Below are 24,612 nucleotides of genomic sequence, written 5' to 3'. Positions count from 1 at the left end.
TTGTATCTCAACAGTGCGTCACGTTTTATTGGTACATAAATTGCAACAAGTTTCCCCATCATTCTGGGATAATAAAGTTGAACTAAACCGAGAAGGTCAACGTTGGGCTACTAAAGTAAAAAAGAAACTGCGGGGGGCGCGAGGGGGTGGGGGGTCACTTGGGGCCCACAGTCAGCTTCTCCAGGTCATGGATGCCCTCCTTGTCAATCACACGGACAGTGAAGGAGGGCAGGTTCAGAATGAAGCGCTTGTTGAGCTGGAGGAGAGAGAAGGAGGGGGAGGGGGGGGGGAGAGAGAGAGATCGGAATAATGTATTACTGTATATATTCTGTATACAAGTCTGTGAGGTGAATGGAAAATGATTTCTGTCCCATTTCTGACTGCACATTTCAGATTACTTAGGACAGACTATGACATAGTTTAGAATTAGAACCGTACCAGACGGTGAAAAAAACGAGTGGAATTAACACAAAGTGTGCACACTAGACAATGCTGATGGAATCAAACACATTTGGTGCGACTTGACTGGCATTTAACTGCTCAAATGGGAAATATGGGGTTACCATAGCAATGAACACGGACGCTGTGTGAGAGAGGATTCCGTCCCCCCCCCCTCCCGTGGGTAAGGTTTACTCTACTAAACATAAAACTATATAACTAAAACAAAACAATATAAAGATAATATAATAATGTGCTTTGGCTAATTTTCCCCCGTCAGGAAACGTCACAACTCGGAAACCAGTTATTTCCAAATATGGTCATCGTAATTACGACTTCCAGGGACCGCTCACGTGCTTAGTAGGGCTGTCTTAAATACTTCGAAGCTTCGTTCGATGGGCATGGGATTAGAAATAAAATTTTAATATATTAAAAAATAATAAATAAATGAAAGTAATTTATTTTTAACCTGTACAATCAACTCTGCCTCTCTTTGTAACTACAAGAAGCAATGCCGTTTGTTATTTAAGATGAGGTCGGACTCGACACTGACAGATTTGTGTTCATTTGTGTTCAACGGCGAGCAGCCGCCGAGGCAGCGCAGCTCCCGACTCATTATTAATTTAATTAATTAATCCAATCCACTTAATTTATAGAACACATTTAAAAACAACAAAGTTGACCAAAGTGATGTACAAGTCCCACAACATAAAAAAATTTATGTAATTTTTTTTAAATAAAATATTTAATATATATATACATATTTTTTATCTCGAAGCTTCGAATTAAAATCGAATCTCGGCCCCAAAGCTTCGAATGGGAAAAAAAAATTCTAAGGTCAGCCCTAGTGCTTAGATAGAATATTTCCGACGCGTGCACTCACCTCCGCGACGCACTTCTTCAACAGATCCAAGGCATCTTCACGAGTCAGGTCTAGCGAGAAAATGAGAATATGTATATTAAGAACGAGCCCTAAATAGACTGGGGGGGGGGTAATTATAGATGAAAAGAAAAAGAAAAGGCAGCAGCGGATAGCGTCAGAAGAAAGGGAGATGGTGGGGCAACAAAGAAATTATAATAATAAAAGAAAAAAGGAAAAACTTGAGGGGGTAAAATGTCTTCACTTTGGAGACAAAAGGATGAGAGAGGAGGAGTAACATGCAACTAGAGATGAAAAGAGAGCAGTCGTCCAATTAAAAGCAGCACTTGTCTACATCCAGAGTGGGAGGCGCTGGACGTATATAGCGAGAAAAGAAAATCCAAACATAAAGTAATTAAACCTTCTTCTCTGGATTCACGTCCATGGGAAAGTGCACTCCTTCGCTTTGGAAGCGAACCCGACGAGGCACGTACTTGCAAAACGTGTGCGTTGTTCTCCTTGTATTGTGTGAAACAAATTAAATGAACGACACTGAGGTCAGTTTAGTCCATCGTGCGACGTGTTCTAGCGAGGAGTGTCGGGTGCCTTTCCTGTGGATGGGAATCCTGAGAAGACTCAAGATTCTTTTATCGTCGCGGCTTTTTTTAAACGTACATTGAGAAAAAACGAGCAACGCTCGTTTTTCCCATCTCCTCAACCATAGTCGATTTGTAAACAACAATACACAACGATCTATACAATACAAGGTATATATATAAAAACAGTGGATAAAATATAAAAAAATTACTGATTCTACAGTGTAAGTAGCATCAGTGTTTGTGTAGTAAGTCACGTAAGGTGCTTTTGTGTGTTTGCTTGTGTGATCATTTAGAGTATTTCGGTCACGTCTATACTTCCACAAGCAAGTTGTCCTTCCGCGTTCCCGTTTTGCGCTCTGATTGGCCACACACGTTTCTGGTCATGTGACATGTGCGCCCAATCGCATGACGAGCAGTGCCTTAGCCCATTTCCGCGCCGAACAGCCTGCAAACGACCTAACGCCTAGTTTATCACTGGTTAAGCTTAGGCAACTCTTTCGCAGTTGGTTAAGGTTAGAGTTTGGAATCAGGGCTGGCGTTCTATCGCCCTGCTCTAAGACAAACTCTAACCTTAACCAACTTCGAAAGAGCGCCTAAGCTTAACCGTCCAAAGAACTTGCCGTCACACGATTGGGCGCACATGTCACATGACCAGAAACGTCAGTGGCCAATCAGATCGCGCAAAAGGACAACTTGCTTGTGGGAAGTATAGACGCATTTCGGTCAGCAGTCCGTTTGCCCGGTGGAAGTAGCCGTTTGGTGTTCTAGGATTCAGAAGAAGGTTTCATTCTTTATGTAAAGAGTAGTAGTCGTTATTTAAACTGCTGGGGGAAGGGTTGCTGGTTCCCGGCTGTATGTGAACCGCTACGCTTTGCTTGCTTCATATCACAGCCGGGCAAATGAACATAGGCTGAAATTAATTATCTTCCGGGCGACGGTATGTCATGTCATTTTATTTTACTTACTCGGATGCATTTTATGATTACCTAAACATAAAGTCCAGGACACTTATTTGTAAAAACACAAATCGTTGAAACTTCTCAAAATTTTCTGTTTTCTTGGGGCTGACTCTTGATTATAACCTAACATTTGTCATTTTCGATTTCGTCACATTCGATTTCATCATGGCAGCACCCAGTAATAATAATAATAAACTTTATTTGTATAGCACCTTTCATACAGAAACTGCAGCTCAAAGTGCTTCACAACAGAAAAAAGACAGGCATAAAATGAGCACATAACGTGCAGACATATAAAATCACAGTTTTTCACATTAGGATCTAACATCCCGTTAACCGTCTGTAGTGTGGTTGTGAAAGGGTTAACCCTTTATCGTGTAGCAGTGAAAGCTTAACCTTCTGTATTGACACAGTGAAAGGGTTAACCATTTGGTAGTGTGGTAGTGAAAGGGTTAAACTGTGTGGGGATCAAACAGGAAAGACTGCCAGGTTTTAAACTGTTTAAACAGTAATTAAACTGCACTACTGCATTATTTTGCTCCGTCTCCCTTTTACTACGGTCTATTTTAAAAGTGTATATTATGTGCGACGATCAATCCGTAAACATTGGGATGTTAGATCTTAATATGAAGAACTGTGATTTAGTGTTCCATCATATGTCTTACCTCGACTTTGTCTATTGATGCTCGTTTTATACTTATTTTATGTCTGCACTTTATGCATTGCCCTTGATCTGCCAATTTGGTGCTCATTTTATGCCATTTTTTTAACTGCTGTTGGAGCACTTTGAGCTGCAATTCTTATTCTCACTTATATATGAAAGGTGTTATACAAATAAAGTTGTTTATTATTATTATTATGATTATTAAACCAGAAATACTTACTAAAAACACAAACATGGTGCACGGGGCCCCCTGGACTGACCTGGTTTGTAGTAGCGGTCGAGGATGGAGAGGGTGAGCATGGCTCCGTAGCCGTGGGCAGCGAAGGGGGCCTTGGCCAGGGCAGACAGGTAGTCCATGTAGTAGAGGCCTGGGCCGTCTGCCTCGTCAAAACCGGCCAGCAGCAGGTTGACGTGGTATGGAGTCTGGAGAGAGGGGATACAGTGGGCGGGGAATGGAGGGGGTCAAAGACTTTTCTAGCCTTGAATCCAAATGAATACAATTCAGTCACGGTGGGACCCAAGGGTTGTTGACATGTAGTACTAAGGACAGGGATCTTAACCCTTTCACTATCACACTACAGACTGATAGCCAGACGATTGCTCTACCTACTACTACTACTGTCGCCCCAACATTTCTACTGTACATTTTAGTCCGTATATTTTAGAATGTATATCTTTTGACTGTATTTTTATAATTTTTATTTATTTTTTGACTACCTATTGTTTATTGTGAGCGATCCGTGGTGCTGAATTTCCCTCGGGATCAATAAAGTACTTCTATTCTATTCCATCTAATACTGTATTAGATCTCATTAACATAACCCATCCCCCTAATACTATAAAAAACTAGAGTACATTAACATAACCAACCCCTCCCCCAATATTATAAAAAACCTAGAGCTCATTAACATAACCCTCCCCATATACTATAAAAACTAGAGTGCGTTATTAGCATGGTTCTCCAGGAGTTAATAGTAGCTTAAAGGTGTAGCATAGCAAAGCTAATGCAAGTATGTGAATGGAAAATGCTGAAAGAATGAATGCCATACTCTGTATAGTTAGTTAAATAAAAACAGAGTTGGGTGGTCTAACCTAGTTTGCTATTTAGTCAAGCTTTCTTCAAACTCACATAAAGAAGCTTCAGTGTCCACAACTTCAAATAACATTAAGTAGCTTCAGTGTCCACAACTTGAAGAAGATTGTATTAAATAGTTTCAGTGTCAACAACTTAACCTCTTAACATGCACCGTTTTGCCCTTGCACGAAAGTCACAGCACTTTGCGAGCGTCTAGTGGCTCGGGCTGCATTTTTCGCCAAACATATAAATTAGCATTAGAAAGATCCATTTGTTGCCGTTCTAACACCACCTCACTCGACCAAATCCGTGCCTCGGTTCTCGAGTCACATGATGATATGTCAGGCGAGCGTCTTTTTAGGCGCCGCACGTCAGATGAACCCCCCGGACGCGTGAATATTAAAGGCAACCAACTTGTGTTCAGCTTTTCTCTGATTGGCCACGACCGCACGCCGCTAGCCCGCCCCCTTTTGCCGCGAGCGCGGCAGGAACCTTCAAGTTCCCTGGTGCAAAATAAATCTGGTAGTTCGTTTATGACGTTAATTAATAATAAACACTGTTAGGACTCTTAATAATAAACACTGTTAGGACTATCTGACTCTTAATAATAAACACCGTTAGGACTATCTGACTCTTAATAATAAACACTGTTAGGACTATCTGACTTACTAATAAACACTGTTAGGACTATCTGACTCTTAATAATAAACACTGTTAGGACTATCTCGATTCACGCGTCACTACTGTAACTAGAAACTGTACATTGTAACGTTATGTTATTTCGCGTTTTTAACGTCAGTCACTGTACATCAGTGTGGAGGCTGGTAGTTCGTTTATGACGTTAATTAATAATAAACACTGTTAGGACTCTTAATAATAAACACTGTTAGGACTATCTGACTCTTAATAATAAACTGTTAGGACTATCTGACTCTTACTAATAAACACTGTGGGCCTCTACTTGCTCTGCCAGTAGTCCACCACCAGCTCCTTGGTCTTGCTGATGTTGAGTTGGAGGCGGTTGCTGTCGCTACACCCTACAAAGCTCTCCACCAGGGAGGGCGGCTGGGTGGCGCAGCGATCTAAGCGCTCGCCACATTTACATTTACATTTACATTTAGTCATTTAGCTGACGCTTTTATCCAAAGCGACTTACAAGTTCTGTACGACAAGCCATCAGGAAGGGCACAACTCTATCAGCTGAGCAACAATGTTCATCAAAGTGTTGAGTGCTACAGTGTAGGTTAGTTTATTAGGACAAGTGCATGACAGTACGGTTAGTTAGGGTTAGATTTTTTTATTGTTTTTTTTTTTTTTTTTTTAATTCAGATAATGGTTGAAGAAGTGCGTCTTTAGTCGACGGCGAAAGATTGGACGTGATTCGGCTGTCCTAACTGGGGTGGGTAGTTCATTCCACCATTGTGGGGCAAGGACTGAGAATAGGCGACTTCTCTTTGATGACCCTCCCGGAGCTTGGATAGGAGTAGGTCTGAGGCGGCCAGAAGATGCAGAGCGTAGGGGTCTTGAGGGTGTGTAGTTAGAGACCATTGACCGGAGGTAGGCGGGAGCGGTTCCCTTTGCCGCACGGTATGCTAGGTCGAGGGCCTTGAAGCGGATTCGTGCAGCAATGGGGAGCCAGTGCAGGTCCCTAAGAAGTGGGGTGACATGGGCCGACTTCGGTAGGTTTGAGATCAGGCGGGCCGCTGCGTTCTGAATGAGTTGAAGAGGCTTAGTGGCAGTGGCCGGGAGGCCAGCGAGCAGTGCATTGCAGTAGTCGAGGCGGGAGATGACTGTTGATTGGACGAGGAGTTGGGTGGCTTCTTTTGTCAGGAAGGGGCGTATCCTTCTGACGTTGCTCAGGAGGAATCGGCAGATTCTGGTCATCGCTGCGATGTGAGCAGCCACCAACACGAGACACCGGTATCGAATCCGGCTGTCAGCGTTGCCTCCGGCTTGGGCCGGCCGTCATAATGGCTCAATTGGCAGAGTCAATGGGAGGGGAGTTGATGGGTGGTAATCTGGTCGTTGTAAACAGCGACTCCTACAGGTCGGTCAGGGCGCCTGCACAGCAAGGACAGGAGATGTCGAGGGTAGTGTGAGCCTCCCACACGTTACACCTCGCCAATGAGAGTCCACGCTGGCAGGTGAAAAGAAGTGGCTGGCTGACTTCCGCATGTATCGGAGGGGACATGCGATAGATTCTTCAACCCTCCCTACGACCGACCAGTGGGGGGCACATCATGCGAGCAACAATCAAGACAGGGGAGGGGGGAATTGGCACGACTAAATTGGGACGGGAGTCACGGGAGAAAAAAAAAACTAAAAAGGAGAAAAAGTGGATAAAAAAAAAAACTCTCCACCAGGGCTCTGTACTCGCCCTCGTCGTCCGTCTGTGATGTAACTTACAATGGCGGAAGTCACACTTGAGTCACTTCGCCACCAACCGACCCGCGGCGCCACAAAGACCAAGGGGCCCGCGGGCTCTGAGCCGCTTTGAAGAGACCCGCGTTCCACTCCTCTCTTGGCGCACTCCAAAAAACAGGCCGCTCCTAATTATCATCTTGATTCGTTAATGTAATAAGAGAGACAGAGTGACGTTTTAAACAACAGTAACATATCGTACGCTTGTGTTTTGAGAGAGAGAGCATGTGACAACTCAGGGAGGGGTGTGATGAACCTTTAGCGAGGGATGGAGGTAAGAGAGAGAAAGGTGAGTGGGTGTCACAGACAGTGTGACATCTGCTGGAAGTCTGCACCCCCGCTGCTCTCTCTCCATCGCCCCCTCCCTCTGCACCCCCCCCTTCTCCTCCTCCCCCCTCCTCCTCCTTCACCCCATGCCCTGGAGTAGTGCCAGGCCTCATTAAAAACTTCTAAAGTCGTTTCTCTTGCTCTCTTTTTCTTCTTCTTTCACTCCCCCCCCCACTCTCTTTAAAATGACTTCTTATACGCTCCTAGCTTCTTCTCCCTCGTTTCAACAAGCCTTTCTCAACGCACTCATTCCCCCCCCCTCCCCTCTCTTGCACTTTTTTTCTTCCTCCCTTGCCAGCCACTCCGTCTTGTAAAAAAAATCTATATGCAAAATAACAAGTTCTGGACCTGAAACTGCTTTATCTACAACATGGGCAGATGTAGAACAATTAAGTGGATTTGTGACGGTATAGCACACTGTGTGTATGTGTGTGTGTATGTATGCGTGTTTGTGTGTGTGTGTGTATGTATGTGTGTATGTAACAACCGCTCCAAGTTGAAAAGCAGCAGCACCAGAAGCTAATGAGGCAAACATCACGACATAACGAGCGACTATGACATCACCTGGGCTGCAGTCGGAGTCGTAGCTGCGGCCTTTCAGTCAATTCATTGGTTTGTTTTAGTTTATTTGTCTTTTTTTTGCCCTCGATGAGGCATTGATGGTGTACGTTAAAATATCACATTATTAAAAATCATACTTCAAGTTCATGTTTTGGACAGTCTCCTATTCCCTGAAAAATTATCTTTTGGCAAGTACAAGGACTGAAGAGGCACGGCTGCATGATTGTATGCAAGAAAATTAAAATGTTACAGATGTGCCGATTAGCCACTAAAATCAACGAGTCGTCGCGGTCCCGCGACTATTCGCTGGCCACATATCTCTTCAGCCTTCAGATAGGGCTGGGCGATTAAATCGATTTTATCGATTAATTCAAATGAATGATTTAGGACGATTAAAAAAAAGTTATGTTTGGTGAAAGTTAGATTTGCACTTTATTAATCCCAATAGGGAAATTCATTCTTGTTTGATGATCAATAGGGAAATTCATTCTTGTTTGATGATCAAGAGGCACCTTATATATAATATATATATATTATTATTTTTTTTTTAATTGAAGATTGGTGAAAGTTAGGTTTGCACTTCAATCCCAATAGGGAAATTCATCTTGGTTTGAAAATGTTGGTGTAAAAAAAAAAAAAGCGTATTTGAATGATTTCCTTGGCGTTTCTAGTTTTTTTAAGAGAAAAAATCGATTAAAATCGTAAATCTGATGTGGTGTGAAATTTTTTTTAGGCCATATCGCCCAGCCCTACCTTCAGAGCACGACCCAGGTGAGCGGAACACCTTCACCGCGCCGCTTCCATTTCTGTATCAGTCAATCTGCTTATTTTTGTGACTTGTGTGTTAGTGAGACATTTGCCACAAGGGAAATGTTGACTGCCAAGCTCCCTGTGGGGTGAGGTTACGTGTGTGCGTGTGTGTGTGTGTGTATGTAGGTGTATGTAGGTGTGTGTGTGTGTGAGAGAGAGAGTGTGTGTGTGTGTGAGTGTGTGAGTGAGTGCGCGCGCATGAGAAACAGTGTTTGTATATGAGAGCATAAGAAGCGTGAATGAGTGTGTGTGAGCATAATAGGTGTGAATGAGAAAGAGAGAGAGAAAGTGTGTGTGTGTGTGTGTGTGAGAGTGAGTGAGTGAGTGAGTGAGTGAGTGAGTGAGTGAGTGAGTGAGTGAGTGAGTGAGTGCATGAGAAACAGTGTTTGTATGTGAGAGCATAAGAAGCGTGAATGTGTGTGTGTGAGAGAGAGAGAGAGAGAGAGTGTGTGTGTGAGTGCATGAGAAACAGTGTTTGTATGTGAGAGCATAAGAAGCGTAAATGTGTGTGTGTGAGAGAGAGAGAGAGAGAGAGAGAGAGAGAGAGAGTGTGTGTGTGAGTGCATGAGAAACAGTGTTTGTATGTGAGAGAGCATAAGAAGCGTGAATGTGTGTGTGAGAGAGAGAGAGAGAGTGTGTGTGCATGAGAAACAGTGTTTGTATGTGAGAGAGCATAAGAAGTGTGAATGTGTGTGTGTGTGTGTGCGTGCATGAGAAACAGTGTTTGTATGTGAGAGAGCATAAGAAGTGTGAATGTGTGTGTGTGTGCATGAGAAACAGTGTTTGTATGTGAGAGAGCATAAGAAGTGTGAATGTGTGTGTGTGTGAATGTGTGTGTGTGTGTGTGTGCATGAGAAACAGTGTTTGTATGTGAGAGAGCATAAGAAGCGTGAATGAGTGTGTGTGTGAGCATAATAGGTGTGAGAGAGAGAAAAAGAGTGTGTGTGTGTGTGTGTGTGTGTGTGTGTGTGTGTGTGTGTGTGTGTGTGCGTGTGTGTGTGCGTGTGTGTGTGTGTTGGGGGGGTGCTGGGACTCTGGGGCTGTTGCCTCTCTCCTCCTAGGTGTGCCTGCCGGCTCTCCAGTGGCATCATCACCCCCACCCACTAGACACCCGTCTCACTGGTTACAATGTAACAATAATAGCGGCCTGGCATCAAAACAAGCGCACCCTGCTGCCCGCGTCGCCTCTGAGCGGCAGCTTGTTAACGCCACCCCCTAAACTCACACCCTCTGCGTGCGGTACACAGCATCCTTCCCCCTCTGTGCACTTTGTTAGCGCGTTAATACTCCTTATACAAACACGGTGATCTGGTTGTGGTCTTAGACAAGGCGCTTATATGCGTTTTCATCTCATCAGTACATTTTCAAGTACTTTTCCAAGCACTGTTTTTCATTTTAAAAGGGCATTTAAAAAGGATCCAATTAACTTTTAAATGCGGTTATTATTTTTTGTTTGGTAAAAAAAGATTTCGATACAATATGTATGGCTTTCCGACAATTAGTTACACTTTGGATGAAAAGAAATCTTGATTCAGAACAATTTGATCATGGATGAACAAAACCTTCAATGCGAATGGTTGATTTGAATTCCAAGGACTTTTTAAGCACCTTGTTCAAATGTTTTGCCGTTTTCAAGGAATTCCAGGCCTAGACTTTTTTTTGTAAAAAATCAAGCACTTTAACACATTGGGTGCCGTTAACGTAGATCTGTGTTTTCGGTCGCGTCTATACTTCCCGAAAGCAAGTTGTCCTTTTGCGCGATCTGATTGGCCACTGACGTTTCTGGTCATGCGACATGTGCACCCAATCGTGTGACGGCAAGTTCTTTGGGCGGTTAAGCTTAAGCGCTCTTTCGAAGTTGGTTAAGGTTAGAGTTTGTCTTAGAGCAGGGCGATAGAACGCCAGCCCTGATTCCATACTCTAACCTTAACCAACTGCGAAAGAGTCGCCTAAGCTTAACCAGTGATAAACTAGGCGTTAGGTCGTTTGCAGGCTGTTCGACGCGGAAATGGGCTAAGACAATGCTCATCACACGATTGGGTGCACATGTCACATGACCAGAAACGTCAGTGGCCAATCAGAGCAACGCGGAAGGACAACTTGCTTGTGGGAAGTATAGACCTATGTTTTTCTCACAGTATTTATTTTGCCATTCATAATTCAGCGGGGCACCTTGTGCATACTGTTCTGAGTGTGTCTGAGCTGGCAGACAGTCTTATACCGCCCTCTAACGCCTTCGGCCATTATTGCACTCCATTAGCAATGGGGTAGTTTATTTTCCACACAGTGTGGCATACAGTTTATTAATTGAACGGGTATCGGATCGGTACTCGGTATCGGCCGATACCCAAAGCCCAGGTATCGGTATCGGGACTGAAAAAGTCAGATCGGTGCATCCCTAGTCATTAGTAAGCTATAGTCCAGCTAAAAAAAGAAAAAGAAGGCAATGACATCACAAACCATCACAAGCCCCAAACCCTCTCCTCCTCCACGTTCGAGCGCTCCCTCCCTCCTTCCTTCCTCTCCCCCCTCCCTCCTCCCTCCTCGCACCCCGGGACATGTTCCCTTTATTGGCATTTCTCCTCAATCTGCTGTATTAATTGTTCATCTGTGCGGGAGCTGGGGAGCCATGCGCAATATGGCACCAGTAATTATTTGTGCCCAACGTTTCTGAAAAGAAAATAAATTAAAAAGGAAAATCCCTACGTGCCAGGTGTAGGTCGCCTGATACAGACGAACTGTTGCTGTGGACTTTTACTGACGTCTTAGAAAGAAGCTGCAGGCCTTGATGTTGTTCTGTAGCTCAACAGCATGCGAAGGTCTTTGCTTTGATCAACCGGCGAGAAATGAATTGGGGGGGGGGGGGGGGCAAACGGCGTTTATTTACAACACGGTTGGTATCGAGCTCAAGGTTTCATTGTTCGACTTATTCTATCCCATCAATCTGTCGGGATTCAAAGTGATGTTTGTATTCAAAATCGACAACGTGTCTCGCCGTCTTCTTCTTCTTCACCCGGACAAACGTCGTGTGAATGGCAAATGTGAATGAAATGACACCGGCGAGATCAGCGAGTGAAACGAGGGTTTTCCAAACGCCGCTCTCGTCGTCAGACGGTGGAGACTAGAGCAGTGAGCGGCGAGGCGGCCGTCTCTCTCTCTCTCTCTCTCTCTCTCTCTCTCCGCGGTTGCATTTCACGAGCATCATTACTGATATTCATGCAGCACAGTTGAAGCCTCAGGTGATTCGCCAGTATTTCTTCTTTGTCTTTCTTACCCCCCCCCCCCTCCCTCCCCCTCGTCTCTGAAGCTCAGCGTAGTGCATGCGGTACTCCTGGGGTTAGCAGAGAGCCCGGTTGTTGTGTTTTTGTATTATTATTATTTTGGTAGGTACACGGTTGCTCTACTATGTTACAGTGTGTGTTGCCGCTTCCCTCCTCGACACAGACAGCGCTCCGCAACCGCTCGGGCTCCGCCCCCCCCCCCCCACGCTAAGTCACAGAGGGACCAGCATCCCTCTCGTTTACGCGGCCACTCTTGTCATTTCTTCCTGCGGGACTGGAAAGCCGTCGGCAGCGTTAGCGAAATATCCACCAGTTATTATTTAATGTCAGCGGCTCTCGACGGGGGGGGGGGTCAGGATACACTGAGAGGCCATACCATGAGCTTGGAAGGGTCACAAATACAAATATATGATCATGTTTACATACCTTGGTGGAAAAGGCTTCGTGTGTTGTAAAATTATGTGTTTGCAGCTTACTGTAATAATACAATTGTGGATTGGAGTGAAAATAAAAATATATATTTTTTGGGACCCATGAGGGGATGGAAACCATTAACCAAGTAAGTCGATTCATTTACGGACGACTTACCGGTCGATACCACAGAGTTGCCAGAACAAAGCACTCAAGTTTCATGGCCTCTCAGTGGAAATACCGGGTTCTTGCCCTGATCGCTAATAAAAATTCCATGACAAACAGTGCCATTTTCATTACCTATATTTGTCACCATCTACATTAAATGTAGATATTTTATTATTGCGTAAGTTGACTTAAATGTCCCAGGCTTTATTTTGGTCAGTCAGCTGCAACAATCTATGCGGCACTCACGTGAAAATCAGGAAATGTGTTATTTGGGTTTATCATCCCTTCAAAGAGAACGAGATCAACAGATTTCCATGACTTCATTTTCCATAACACTGTTTTCAAATTCAATGACTTTTCCAGTAAACGTAAAAACTCACATGTTTTATATTTATCAAACTTTTTTGGGGGATTAAGTCTTCATCGGTCCACTGGGCTGTAAATGCGGTTGCATTAAGTACACACACAAAAAAGACCTGTGAATGACTTTTAGCGTCTTTATTTTCAGACTAAATTAGCCGTTAAGATATCTTCAGATTAATTGGCACTGAAATTAGACACAATTCCCATCTGGCATCCCTTTTGTTTTTAGGGGTCACAAGTCAAAATGGACGAGAACTACATTGTATTGCTATGGGCTATGCTAATAATATACAGTAGCTACTGAATACACCAACACCGCCTACGCTAATCCAATAAAATAAGTCTGGAGAATCACTGAAGAAGTGAATAGGTTAATAATATGTTTAGTAATACATAAGTGCTAATACCCCAATACTTTGCATTTAGTGACTTACAAATTGTTTGCAACGTAGCCACCTAGGGATATACCTCTGGAGGTCAAGGATAATTGGTATTGTTAGTCTAACAGAGCCAAACTTGAGTGCTTCATTTAGATACATAGCAACCACAGACAATAAGTGTCCTGACTTTCACAATATCTTACTAGCTTGCAGGCTGAAGTAGTGGCATGGGACATTATGAGATTTTTTCACCCTCAGTTTTAAATTCATGTGGACAGGAGACATCATAAATATGCTCAGGTTGAAGAGGTGGGGGGGGGGACGACACACACACCAAACAAAACCATGTTTATACAAGATCATTTGCAAATGTCTCTCTATACTCTGGGGGGGCTCTGCGAATGTGAGATGAAGAGCGTAGCTCCAGGAAGGTGTGGGATGCAGAAGACAAACTGCTACGGTTTCAATGTCTGAGAACTGCATAAATTACTCCATTATACGTAAACAAGGACATTCACCCCTAAGGCACAGAAGCAATGATAAATTCACCACTCGGTTAAAAAAAAAAGGTATGAATGTCTAAATACTATATGTATCCTTGAATGAGTAATAATGGGGCCGTTTCTATTGGTCCCCGTGTGTGCGTGTGTGGACTCTTTCTCACACTCTGTGCCGTGTTGTGCATTGGGCCTAGTTATGGCGCCCTGGGACTGCCCTGCCTCCAACCCCCCACCCCCTCTCAGTGTCCCACATTCCCTTCTCGACCACACTAATTGTTTTTTGTAATTATTTCCACCCGTCTGCTATTGTGACAGGCAGCGTCTGCACTGTTCTTAACAAATTAACTCACCGCGCAGATGAGCTACCGAGGTTGGAGACGACGTTAGGTCCCGACTCCCGTGTTCTCACACAACACTTGGGAGGAGAATAATGCGCACAGGAGGGGAGCGTCATGATAATACGAATATGTGAAGAAGATGCTTCCAAAATAAATATATATATATTTCTTTCTTTCTTTTTTCATGAGAAGACAAACTAGTATAAAATAAGTTTCTTTTGTTTGCTAGTTTATGCCAAGATTCTGCTTCTCTGTATGTCGGACATTTAAACATTAAATGTATGTTGTTGTTTTTTTTACATCAATCAACAAGTCGTTTTTGGTACTTTTGTGACACTTCTTTGTTTTACTCGCTCTGGTTGGGGGTTATATATGTTAGTCCTAACATATATCTCTCTCTGGGGAGGTGGTGGTCTGGGAGGGTCTCTCCCCCTCTCTCTCTGGGGAGGTGGTGGTCTGGGGGGGGTCTCTCCCCCTCTCTCTCTGGGGAGGTGGTGGTCTGGGGGGGGGTTAGTGTCAGTGAGTGTTTCAGACACAGATGTTCCCTCCCCCCCGGGGAGACTTCAGCTACACCAGAGCCGGCTCACAACATACTGACTAATATGCCTTGTTCAGTCAAAATACAGCCACTAGTTTCACTAGGAAATGTCAAACTGGTTCACTACATGTGACAATTCAATTAAATCCCCCTTTACCTGCCATCAGCAGTGTGAGAAACACAAGACACCCAGTGCTGGTAAATCTGAGCTACGGTTAATAAATTCTACTCTACCAGCTACAATGGCAGGTTAATACGTTCTACACTGGCAGGTTAATAAGTTAGTCTACTCTACCAGCTACACTGGCAGGTTAATAAGTTAGTCTACTCTACCAGCTACACTGGCAGGTTAATAAGTTAGTCTACTCTACCAGCTACACTGGCAGGTTAATAAGTTAGTCTACTCTACCAGCTACATTGGCGGGTTAATAAGTTAGTCTATTCTACTATTATGAAATCCAACTTGACTGGTAAAGAAGTGAAAGTGGCCAAAATATAGGGAAAAGTGTCACTGTTATTTAAAATAAATAAATAAACAAATTATAAGGCCATCAATATAAATTGCAGCATACATCAAACTAACACACACACAGGCGGTCAGGTGGCGTAGCGGAGATTGCGTTCGTCACCAACGCTGGAGACGCTGGGTTCGCGTGTTCGAATCCAGCTCCCGGCGTTGTCACCAGCTTGGCTGGCCGTTCACACTAATACAATTGGCAGTATTAGGGGGTGGGGAAAGCTGGCGGGTGGGTCCTGGGCGTTGTGGACAGCGACCCCTACAGTTCGGTCGGGGCGCCTGCTCAGCGAGGGTAGGATCTGGAGAGGTAGTGCGGCCTCCCACACGTTACACTCTCCCGGTGAGAATCTGCGCGGCCAGGCTGGCTGCACATGCGTCGGAGGAAAGCATGAGACAGTCTCCGGCCTCTTGGACCAACAGTAGGGGAAAGTGCGCAACAACCAGGAAGGGGGTTGGGAATTGGCATAACGACTAACAGTGGGATGGGAGAAAAATCGGAAAAAAGGAGGGGGGAAAAAAAGATAATATAAAAAAATCAAAGAAAACTAACACACACACTGTACTGTTTCAAAACAACACTGCTCTGTTCATTCTATTTTTAAAATACATACATTATCCATCTAAATTTATTTAGACTAACATTATTTAAATATTGAGTGCAACTGTGGTGGATTAACATAATTCGGTGAGTTGGAACTATATATGGGTTGCGGGACCGCACGGACATTTTAGCGTCACGGACCTTCTCGACTCCAACATTACGGAGGAGATAAAACTGGGAACGAGGTTAAACGTTACCGGAGTTGATAATAACATGCAGTGGAAAAGCGGCAATAGTCCCGGTTGGAGTTAGTAAACACAGTTGTATGTTAGTCTTCTTGGATGTTGAATAAACGCCTATCATTGTCTTTAAACACTCCGCCTCTCAGACTCCCATTTTCTCCTCTGCTAGCTAGTAGCTACGGTAACATTTCATTGGCTGTATTAGCTGGCGGGCTACCATAGTTAAATCGTGCGTTGTGTTGTACAAACTGCTAACGTTATGGCAAGATGTGTGTAGGCCTATGTAATATTAATGGCTATGTTTTTAAGGTCGTAATGAAGATTGATTTATATTGCGCTTACAATTTACACAAATTGACTAGCACCTGCAATCGCATCTCCCGGCTCCGTGCCACATGGCGTTTTTTTTTTTTTTTGCGCATCCCCTGAACCGTACAATACACAGACGCCCCGAACCGTGGAGGTCGTGCCGAGCAGTGTACGGTTCGAATGCGTATCGTTCCACCCCTAAAATCTACTGTAAGTAGTTACTTTTGTATAATGTCCATAGCTCCACCAGATTGCGACGCAGTTTTTTTCTAGACGTTCACAGAAAGGTAAAAAAAACAATATACATCGTATTTTATGGCAATAACGTTCAGGTTTGTTCGACCTGTGAGATATAATCACAAATATCACGTAAAAAAATGTCTCCACGTCAGCCGGCTGCAGCTTTGACAGCTGGGTAGTGTAGTTTTGTGAAATGTCAAGGTCCAGTGAAAGCCCTGGGTCTCCTCTTTCTTAAACTTCAAACTATTCGTGTCCCAAGATTTCATGAAGACCATGGTTTTGAAGCTGCAGTGCACAAGAGTTATGGTTTCACTCATTTGAAACAGAACACGGGAATAAACTTCTCTCGCTGTGAAAATGTTTTCTCTTGGCACAATTGTTGGCCTAGTTTATGCGTTTAATTGTTTATAGTTATACCTAATCACAGAACTTTGTGGAGACAGAGATGGCATTTCTGAATAAGCTAACGGTGGAAGAGTAGGCTGCTACAGTGATTAGCCTAGCAGCTAGCTACGCTAGGATAATGTGTACAGTACCACGGCTTGCTCTCTGTACATTGATGTGTAGCTGACAAAGAGTAGGGATGGGAATCGAAAACCGGTTCCCATTGGGAACCGGTTCCTAATTGGCCGATGCCTGGAACCGTGTGGCTCCTGTGACTTTCGATTCCCTTATCGCTGCCTACAGTTGCGCAATAACGTTACGTTAGCATGTAGCCATGGCAGACTCTATTTGATTCCTTAAGGGCTCGAAATTGCCTGGGTTTTGGTAATATGCTCCCGAAATGCTCCCGCTGTTTGGCTACTTCTATGTGCAGTGAAAACTACTTGAATGCTTTAGAACCCAGCCATTGATTTAGATCAGGGTGAGCTAAAATTAGCCGCGGAGCTAACGTGAGCTAACGCTATTTAATCAAGCTCACAAAGAGAGATAAACAGCTGACAGCGGATAGTACAGGTACAAATACAATAAAACAGCAGGTGGGGGCTGTTGTGTAAACATTGTACTCTTTAGTTCACATATAATGAGACGTGGGTGCTTGTTTACATGTCTGTAAGCCAGGAAGTACAGTGGTGCAACATACAAATGTGTCCGTGTAGCAACACAAGCCAATACATAAAGGACAGGGGCCCGGGGAGGGAGCTCTCTCGCGCTCTGTGTCTGTGTCTGTGTCTGTGTCTGTGTGTGTGTGTGTGTGTGTGTGTGTGTGTGTGTGTGTGTGTGTGTGTGTGTGTGTGTGTGTGTGTGTGTGAGAGAGAGAGAGAGTGAGTGAGTGAGAGACAGAAGTCAGAGGAATAACAACCTGTTATTCAATAGATTAAATTAGTTTAAGAATAAAAAAATAAATACATTTTAAGAGAATCTCAAATACATTATTTTATTTAAGTGTAGGCTATAGTTAATGTTTAATTTTTTACAGTTTTTGTATTTTTCTGACATGGGGGCTCAACAATAAATGACAATCAGAAATGTCAAGTTGCATGTTGTTATTCTAACCAGCTTAGACCCCGACGCTCTGCATCTTCTGGCCGCCTCAGACCTACTCCTATCCGAGCTCCGGGAGGGTCATCAAAGAGAAGTCGCCTATTCTCAGTCCTTGCCCCACAATGGTGGAATGAACTACCCACCCCAGTTAGGACAGCCGAATCACGTCCAATCTTTCGCCGTCGACTAAAGACGCACTTCTTCAACCATTATCTGAATAAAAAAAAATATATCTAACCCTAACTAACCGTACTGTCATGCACTTGTCCTAATAAACTAACCTACACTGTAGCACTCAACACTTTGATGAACATTGTTGCTCAGCTGATAGAGTTGTGCCCTTCCTGATGGCTTGTCGTACAGAACTTGTAAGTCGCTTTGGATAAAAGCGTCAGCTAAATGACTAAATGTAGTTCTGTTGCATTTCCAATTTATTTATTTAAATTATAAATTGATCAGGTATCGATAAGGGAATCGATAAAGAATCGAATCGATAAGCAGAATCGATAATGGAATCGTATCGATAAAATCCTATCAATTCCCATCCCTAACAAAGAGTGGCTTATAAATGCATATTGTGACAACATTTTAACCGGCTAAGATTGTAATATTGCCTACTGCTGATGATAATGTCGTTTCCTACATTATAAATAAGTAAAAATATACCCATCTGCCCAGCGAATCATCCTGGACACAGTTACATTCACCTTTCCTCTATGGAGGATATGTACATTGACGTGACGTCACACATTAGGAACAGGACAGATTCTCCTCAGGAAGTTCCTGTTCACGAAAATACCAAACTGTCCAAGGGAATAGAATAAACAGCTTTAAAGAAAGACATTGGCATCCCCCTTTATAGGAATCTGTTGAATCCAGAATACCAGAACAACTATACAACCCTAGGAGAAACTGAGGTATTCATGAATGAAAGAAACAAAATGTATATAAATGAAGTTCTACTCACTTCGATATTAGCATGTAGACAAGCCAGCTAAGGGTATGCAAGCTTTGATTTTTGTTATGCAATATCGGGGATTATGGAGAAAAGCGGTATATGAAGTAAATGGTGCATTTATATAGCGCTTTTATCCAAAGCGCTTTACAATTTGTTCCTCATATTTTATCCGTTCACTCACACATTCACACACTGATGGCGGAGGCGACCACGCAAGGTGCCAACCTGCTCATCAGGAGCAATTAGGGGTTAAGTGTCTTGCTCAAGGACACATTCGACACCCTGCCCGGGAATCGAACTGGGAGTCACCGGATGACCAGACGACTGCTCTACCTCCCGAGCCACAGTCGCCTCTACCATTTATGACAGTATAAATGTAGCATGGGCTGAATTGCAGGTTCCCTCAACTTGCACGCTTATAACAGAATGTAATAATAGTGTGCAATTGGTTAGTATGCTTGAACAAGAAGAACTTGTTTTTGTTAGTTTGTTTAACCCCTTCACTGCCGCACTACTAAAACGGTTAACCCTTTCACTGCGACAATACACAGAAGGTTAACCCTTTCACTGCCACAGGACAGCCGGTTAACTGGCGACCGTCGGTTGTGTGATAGTAAAGGGTTAACCTTCTGTCGTGTGGCAGTGAAAGGGTTAAGAAAGAAGGGTGCCGTGGATTTCTTTCATGGCAAGTTGATAAAAGAAATGGTATTCTGAGTTTTGGATAAAACATGTGTCCACATTGGGCTAGTTACCCTGCTTCGTAGGTAGTCTGCGAGGTTCTTCCGTGTGAAGTTCGCTGCTGCTGATGGACTGAGCTCATATCCTAAGAGGATGGAAGGCCACAAATAACATCAGTTCAATGTACAGTGTACAATGTAGTTTCTTCCCCCTCAAATGTATACTCTATTTTTTAGACTCTTTTTGTATCACAAACAGTACTGTATTTGTAGATCTGGTATTACATTTAGTCATTTAGCTGACGATTTTATCCAAAGCGACTTACAAGTTCTGTACAAGGAAGGGTACAACTCTTACAGCTGAGTAACAATGTTCATCAAACAGTGCTGAAACGTGGGTGCCATCAGGTCATTTCATGTTATGGTATGTCATAAATGTATAGATGTAGCAGTACTGTCTATCTGTATGTCATCATGTATGTCTTGTTACGATGAATTGAAAATGGGGGACCCTGATGTAAACAAGACTAAAGTCTTTCTCTGGTCTGCATCACCTTAACAATTGTGTATATTGAGCTGTACTGTATTGTACCCATTCTGCAATCTGTTAATAAAATCAGTTGCTGCATTTTTTTTTTTTTTATCAAGTCAGTATGCTATTTCTATCAAAACATTGTACACAGTACAATGAAAGCACAGGTCTAAAACAATAACAATTGTATGGAATTAATTAAGAATAGGACTGATGGAGTAGGCTTCAGACAGCATGTTATGACCAACAGACTGCCACCACTAAAGACCTGACAGGACTGCTATCCATACCGTGCTACGTTCTTAATGCTATGAATGAAACAGGAGAGCAGTCGTGTCAATATGGGGAGCATTTCTGCTGCTATTATGCCTGAATTTCCCCAAGGGGATCGATAAAGGAATATCTTTATCTTATAGGATTAGGTGGAACACGAATGAGTCTTAAACAGGGGGGTCTTATCAGAACTATTGCAAGGAGGACCACTGGAACTCATTGATTTGGGTGATCAGGGACAGTTTAATAAGCAGAGAAAATGGGCGGCTGGGTGGTGCAGTGGGCAAGGCGCTCGCCACCAACGCAGGATATACTGGTATCGAGCCCAGCTCTCAGCGTTGCTTCCGGCTTGGCCGGCCGTCGTACTAACACAATTGGCAGTGTTAGAGGGTGGGAAAGCCGGTGGGTGGGTCCTGGTCGTTGTAAACAGCGACTCCTACAGTTCAGTCGGGGCGCCTGCTCAGCGAGGAAAGGATCTAAGGGGGGTAGTGTGATCCTTCCACACGTTACACCCTCTCAGTGAGAGTCTGCGCTGCCAGGTGAAAAGAAGCGGTTGATTGGCTACACCAGGGTTTCCGTTGTCCGGTAATTACCGGTTTTTGACCGGCAAAATCTGTTGAAATAATTCCCTCTAAGCACAATTTGAATTTGTATTAAAATAGTTACATTTGTTTCATTGTTGCTTCACCAAGCAGGTCTAATAATGACAACGATGTGTGTTCTATTATGATATGTGTGTAGTGCAGGGTTAGAAATTAACATTTTTTTTCAAGGGCTTTTTTTGCCCCCCTTAATTGATTTTCGGGGGCTTTTTTTGTATTTCGGGGGCACTGAATTTTTATGATAAACGGTAGGGGTGAGACGGTTCACAAAATGGACGGTTTGGTTCGTATCACGATTTTGGGGTCACGGTTTTCAGTTCGATATATGTTAATTTTTATAAAATCTAAACATGCTTCTCATTTATTAAAAATAAAATAAAAGGTTTACAGTGTTTACAGCCTTAAATAATGTTTGGCACACAAAGACCGAACTGACTGAAAAATATAGGCTACATTTGTCAAAGTATTAACTTAGTGCAAACAAACAATATGCTCAGCCAGCACTAGACTTTCCTTTCTTTAATATAAACACACAAAAACAATGTCAACCATGTTTAAATTCCCTGGTTGTCAGTTCTTAATGGAAAGATTCGTTTTCTGCTTGAAATTATTATGTTTCTGTCTACATATATTTAGACTAACATTATTTAAATATTGAGTGCAACTGTGGTGGATTACGTAATTCGGTGAGTTGGAACTATCTATGGGTTGGCGCGGGTCCCCACGGACATTTTAGCGTGTGGCACCTTCAGCTCCGGTAACGTTAGGAGGAGTTCATAACATCAACATGCAGTGGGACAGCGGTAATAGTCCCGGTTGGAGTTAGTAAACACAGTTGTATGTTAGCCTTCTTGGATGTTGAATAAACGCCTATCATTGTCTTTAAACACCCCGCCTCTCAGACTCCCATTTCCTCCTCTGCTACAGTAGCTAGTAGTAGCTACGGTGACATTTCATTGACTGTACAGTATTAGCTTGCGGGCTGCGTCGGGCTACCATAGTTAAAACGTGCGTTGTTTTGTCCAAACTGCTAACGCTATGGCAAGATGTGTGTAGGCCTATGTAATGTTAATGGCTATGTTTTTAAAGTCGTAATGAAGATTGATTTATATTGTGCGTGCCATTTTTACACAAACTGACTAGCACCTGGCTGCAGCTGGACCCTATTGGGCTGCAGTGCTGCTGCTGCTGCCTGCAGCCAGTGCAGAACACCGGCTCCGCCAAATGAATTTTTTTATTTGCGCGTCATCTGAACCGTACGATACACAGACGCTCCATTACCGGATAAATATATATATATAATTAGTAAACTGTCGGGGGCATTAAGTGCCCCCCTTAACTGATTTTCGAGGGCATTTTGTCCATTTTCAAGGGCATTATGCCCCAAGCCCCCGTTAATTTCGAACCCTGGTGTAGTGTTCTGATAACAACTATTGGTGAAGCGATGTCGAGATTAATTTGGGTTTGGCAGCGGGAGCTAGGTTTGCGAGAAGCATGCAACTGCAGAGCCGCAGAGCTGACAGTTGTGCCCGCACAGTGCAATACTCCAATTCAGCCATTGGCAATTCAGCTGTTGGGTGGGGGGCGCTGCTGAGCGGTCCCCAGACCGGACCTGAAAGCACCGCTGGCTCTGCAGCTGCATGCTCTCGCAAATCCAGCACCAAGTCGTTGGGAGGCGGAGATAGTCATCACGCAAACCCACGATAATGTTGCGCCGTCTCTCTCTGCCAAATTTCTCAGTTCTTCGCTTGATATAATTAATACAAATGTCCAATATAACGGAATTCGTTAGCTCATAAAAATGTGATTATAACAGACTGCTGTTTATTAATGTCGGGCCGACTGCCCACCGACACCTATTTGATTTCAAGTCGGCAGCAGCACGAAGTCTCGAGGGACTTATTTTATTTGGAATATATTAATGACTGTATATACGCAAAAGTAGCCTAGTTTTAAGTTAAAATATTATAAATCTACATACCTTGAGGATGTCATTCTTTATAAAAATAGCCTGCCTTATCAATTATTTTTAAGCTCAATAAACTCTGACCGGAATTGATCCCATTTGTCCGGTAGATTGAAATCTTGCAAGACACTGAGACCCGCAAAAAAAATTTCTAACGGAAACCCTGGGCTACACGTGTCGGAGGAAGCATGTGATAGCCTCCACTCTCCCAGACCGACTGTAGGGGGTAGGTGCACAGCGACCAGGAAGGGGATTGGGAATTGGCATAACGACTAACATTGGGATGGGAGGGGAAAAACCGGAGGAAAAAGATCAATAAAAAAGAAAAAAAATAAGCAGAGAAAACCCTGAGACAAACAACAGTAGAGGTTCTTACCATTCCTCATTTTGTAGAGTTGGACGTTCTTCTGTATGTACTCTGCAAACTGTACTGTGTCCCCAGACTCTCCCACACATAGCAACAGAATCTTCTCGCTGAGTTTGAACATCTTGTCTTGGTCTGAAAAACACAGAACATAAGAGTTTCGTTATGGGCTTGTGGCTATAGTGCACAGAGATGAAAAACAGGCTTTAAAACAATGACTCAATCGAATCAATTGTGGAATGTTTGTTTATATTTTTAAAACTTGGTCTTGTTTACGTAAAATTGCAAACATCTTAGGATTTAGCCAAATTATGTTACGCTCGCCACGTTAAATACACGGTATTGGTGACATTGCAAATATATCAACTATTGAAAAATGCAACACCATTGTACAGTTGTACAGTTTCCCCCACCTACCCAACCTCCTCCAATGTACAGTTTCTACGTCAAATGTATATAATCTCTTTTCTGGACTCTTTTTGTATCACAAACAGTACTACTGTATTTGTAGATCTGGTATGTCATAAATGTATAGATGTAGCAGTACTGTCTGTATGTCATGATGTTATGATGAATTGAAAACGGGGGACCCTGATGTAAACAAGACGAAAGTCTTTCTCTGGTCTACATCCCCTTAACAATTGTGTGTATTGAGCCGTACTGTACTCATTCTGCTGTTGATAAAATGTTCAATCAATCAAACAATGTCAAGGGAATGATGCATGGCACCAATGTAGCAGCATAGCTAACGTTAGCACCACATCTGTCAGTCGGTGAGAGTAAACACCGTTACTCCAACAACATATCAAATCTGCCCGTTAGCGTTGCTGTTGTTTTCTTAGTTCAACGCAGAACAAAAGCTTAAGCTTTAATGCAGATAATAACGAAACGTTAACGTTTGAAACTTCATCCTAAAGCAACAGAGTTTCGTCGTGCAGCAGCCGGTTGAATCATGACTAAGCTAGTAGCATTAGCTGCTAATGCTTTGAGCTACGATGACATTACCTTCTTTCATCTGAATGATGCTGTTGGCTGCGACGTTATCGGCGGCTACCATGACAAAATCCTGTCCTTGAATCCCGACCAAATACTCCATTCTGTAAAGAGTTTCCTTAAAAAATATATACAGAAAAGTGTTGAATGGCTGACAAAACAACCTCGCTCGTTACACAGCAGAAGTTGGATGAGAGGGAGCGCAGGCGCAGCTTGTTGAC

At 43.3% G+C, this 24,612-nt stretch overlaps 1 protein-coding gene across 1 annotated transcript; it reads right to left on the bottom strand.

The window, feature by feature from the left end:
• On the bottom strand, window positions 1-24,602 carry psmb2 (proteasome 20S subunit beta 2). The gene is made up of 6 exons (XM_084312917.1): window positions 24,404-24,602; window positions 23,411-23,533; window positions 19,737-19,807; window positions 3,780-3,942; window positions 1,322-1,371; window positions 1-256 (listed from the first exon to the last, which is right to left on the bottom strand). Exons 1-6 carry the CDS (start codon window positions 24,492-24,494, stop codon window positions 155-157), a joined length of 600 nt encoding a protein of 199 aa, XP_084169043.1. The 5' UTR covers window positions 24,495-24,602; the 3' UTR covers window positions 1-154.
• Between the last annotated feature and the right edge of the window lie 10 nt (window positions 24,603-24,612).

Source organism: Notolepis coatsorum (genome assembly GCF_963971535.1).
Source record: "Notolepis coatsorum genome assembly, chromosome: 4".
NCBI lineage: Eukaryota > Metazoa > Chordata > Actinopteri > Aulopiformes > Paralepididae > Notolepis > Notolepis coatsorum.
The sequence above is the reverse complement of the archived record's forward strand: the minus strand, read 5'-3'. Positions and strand labels throughout refer to the sequence as shown.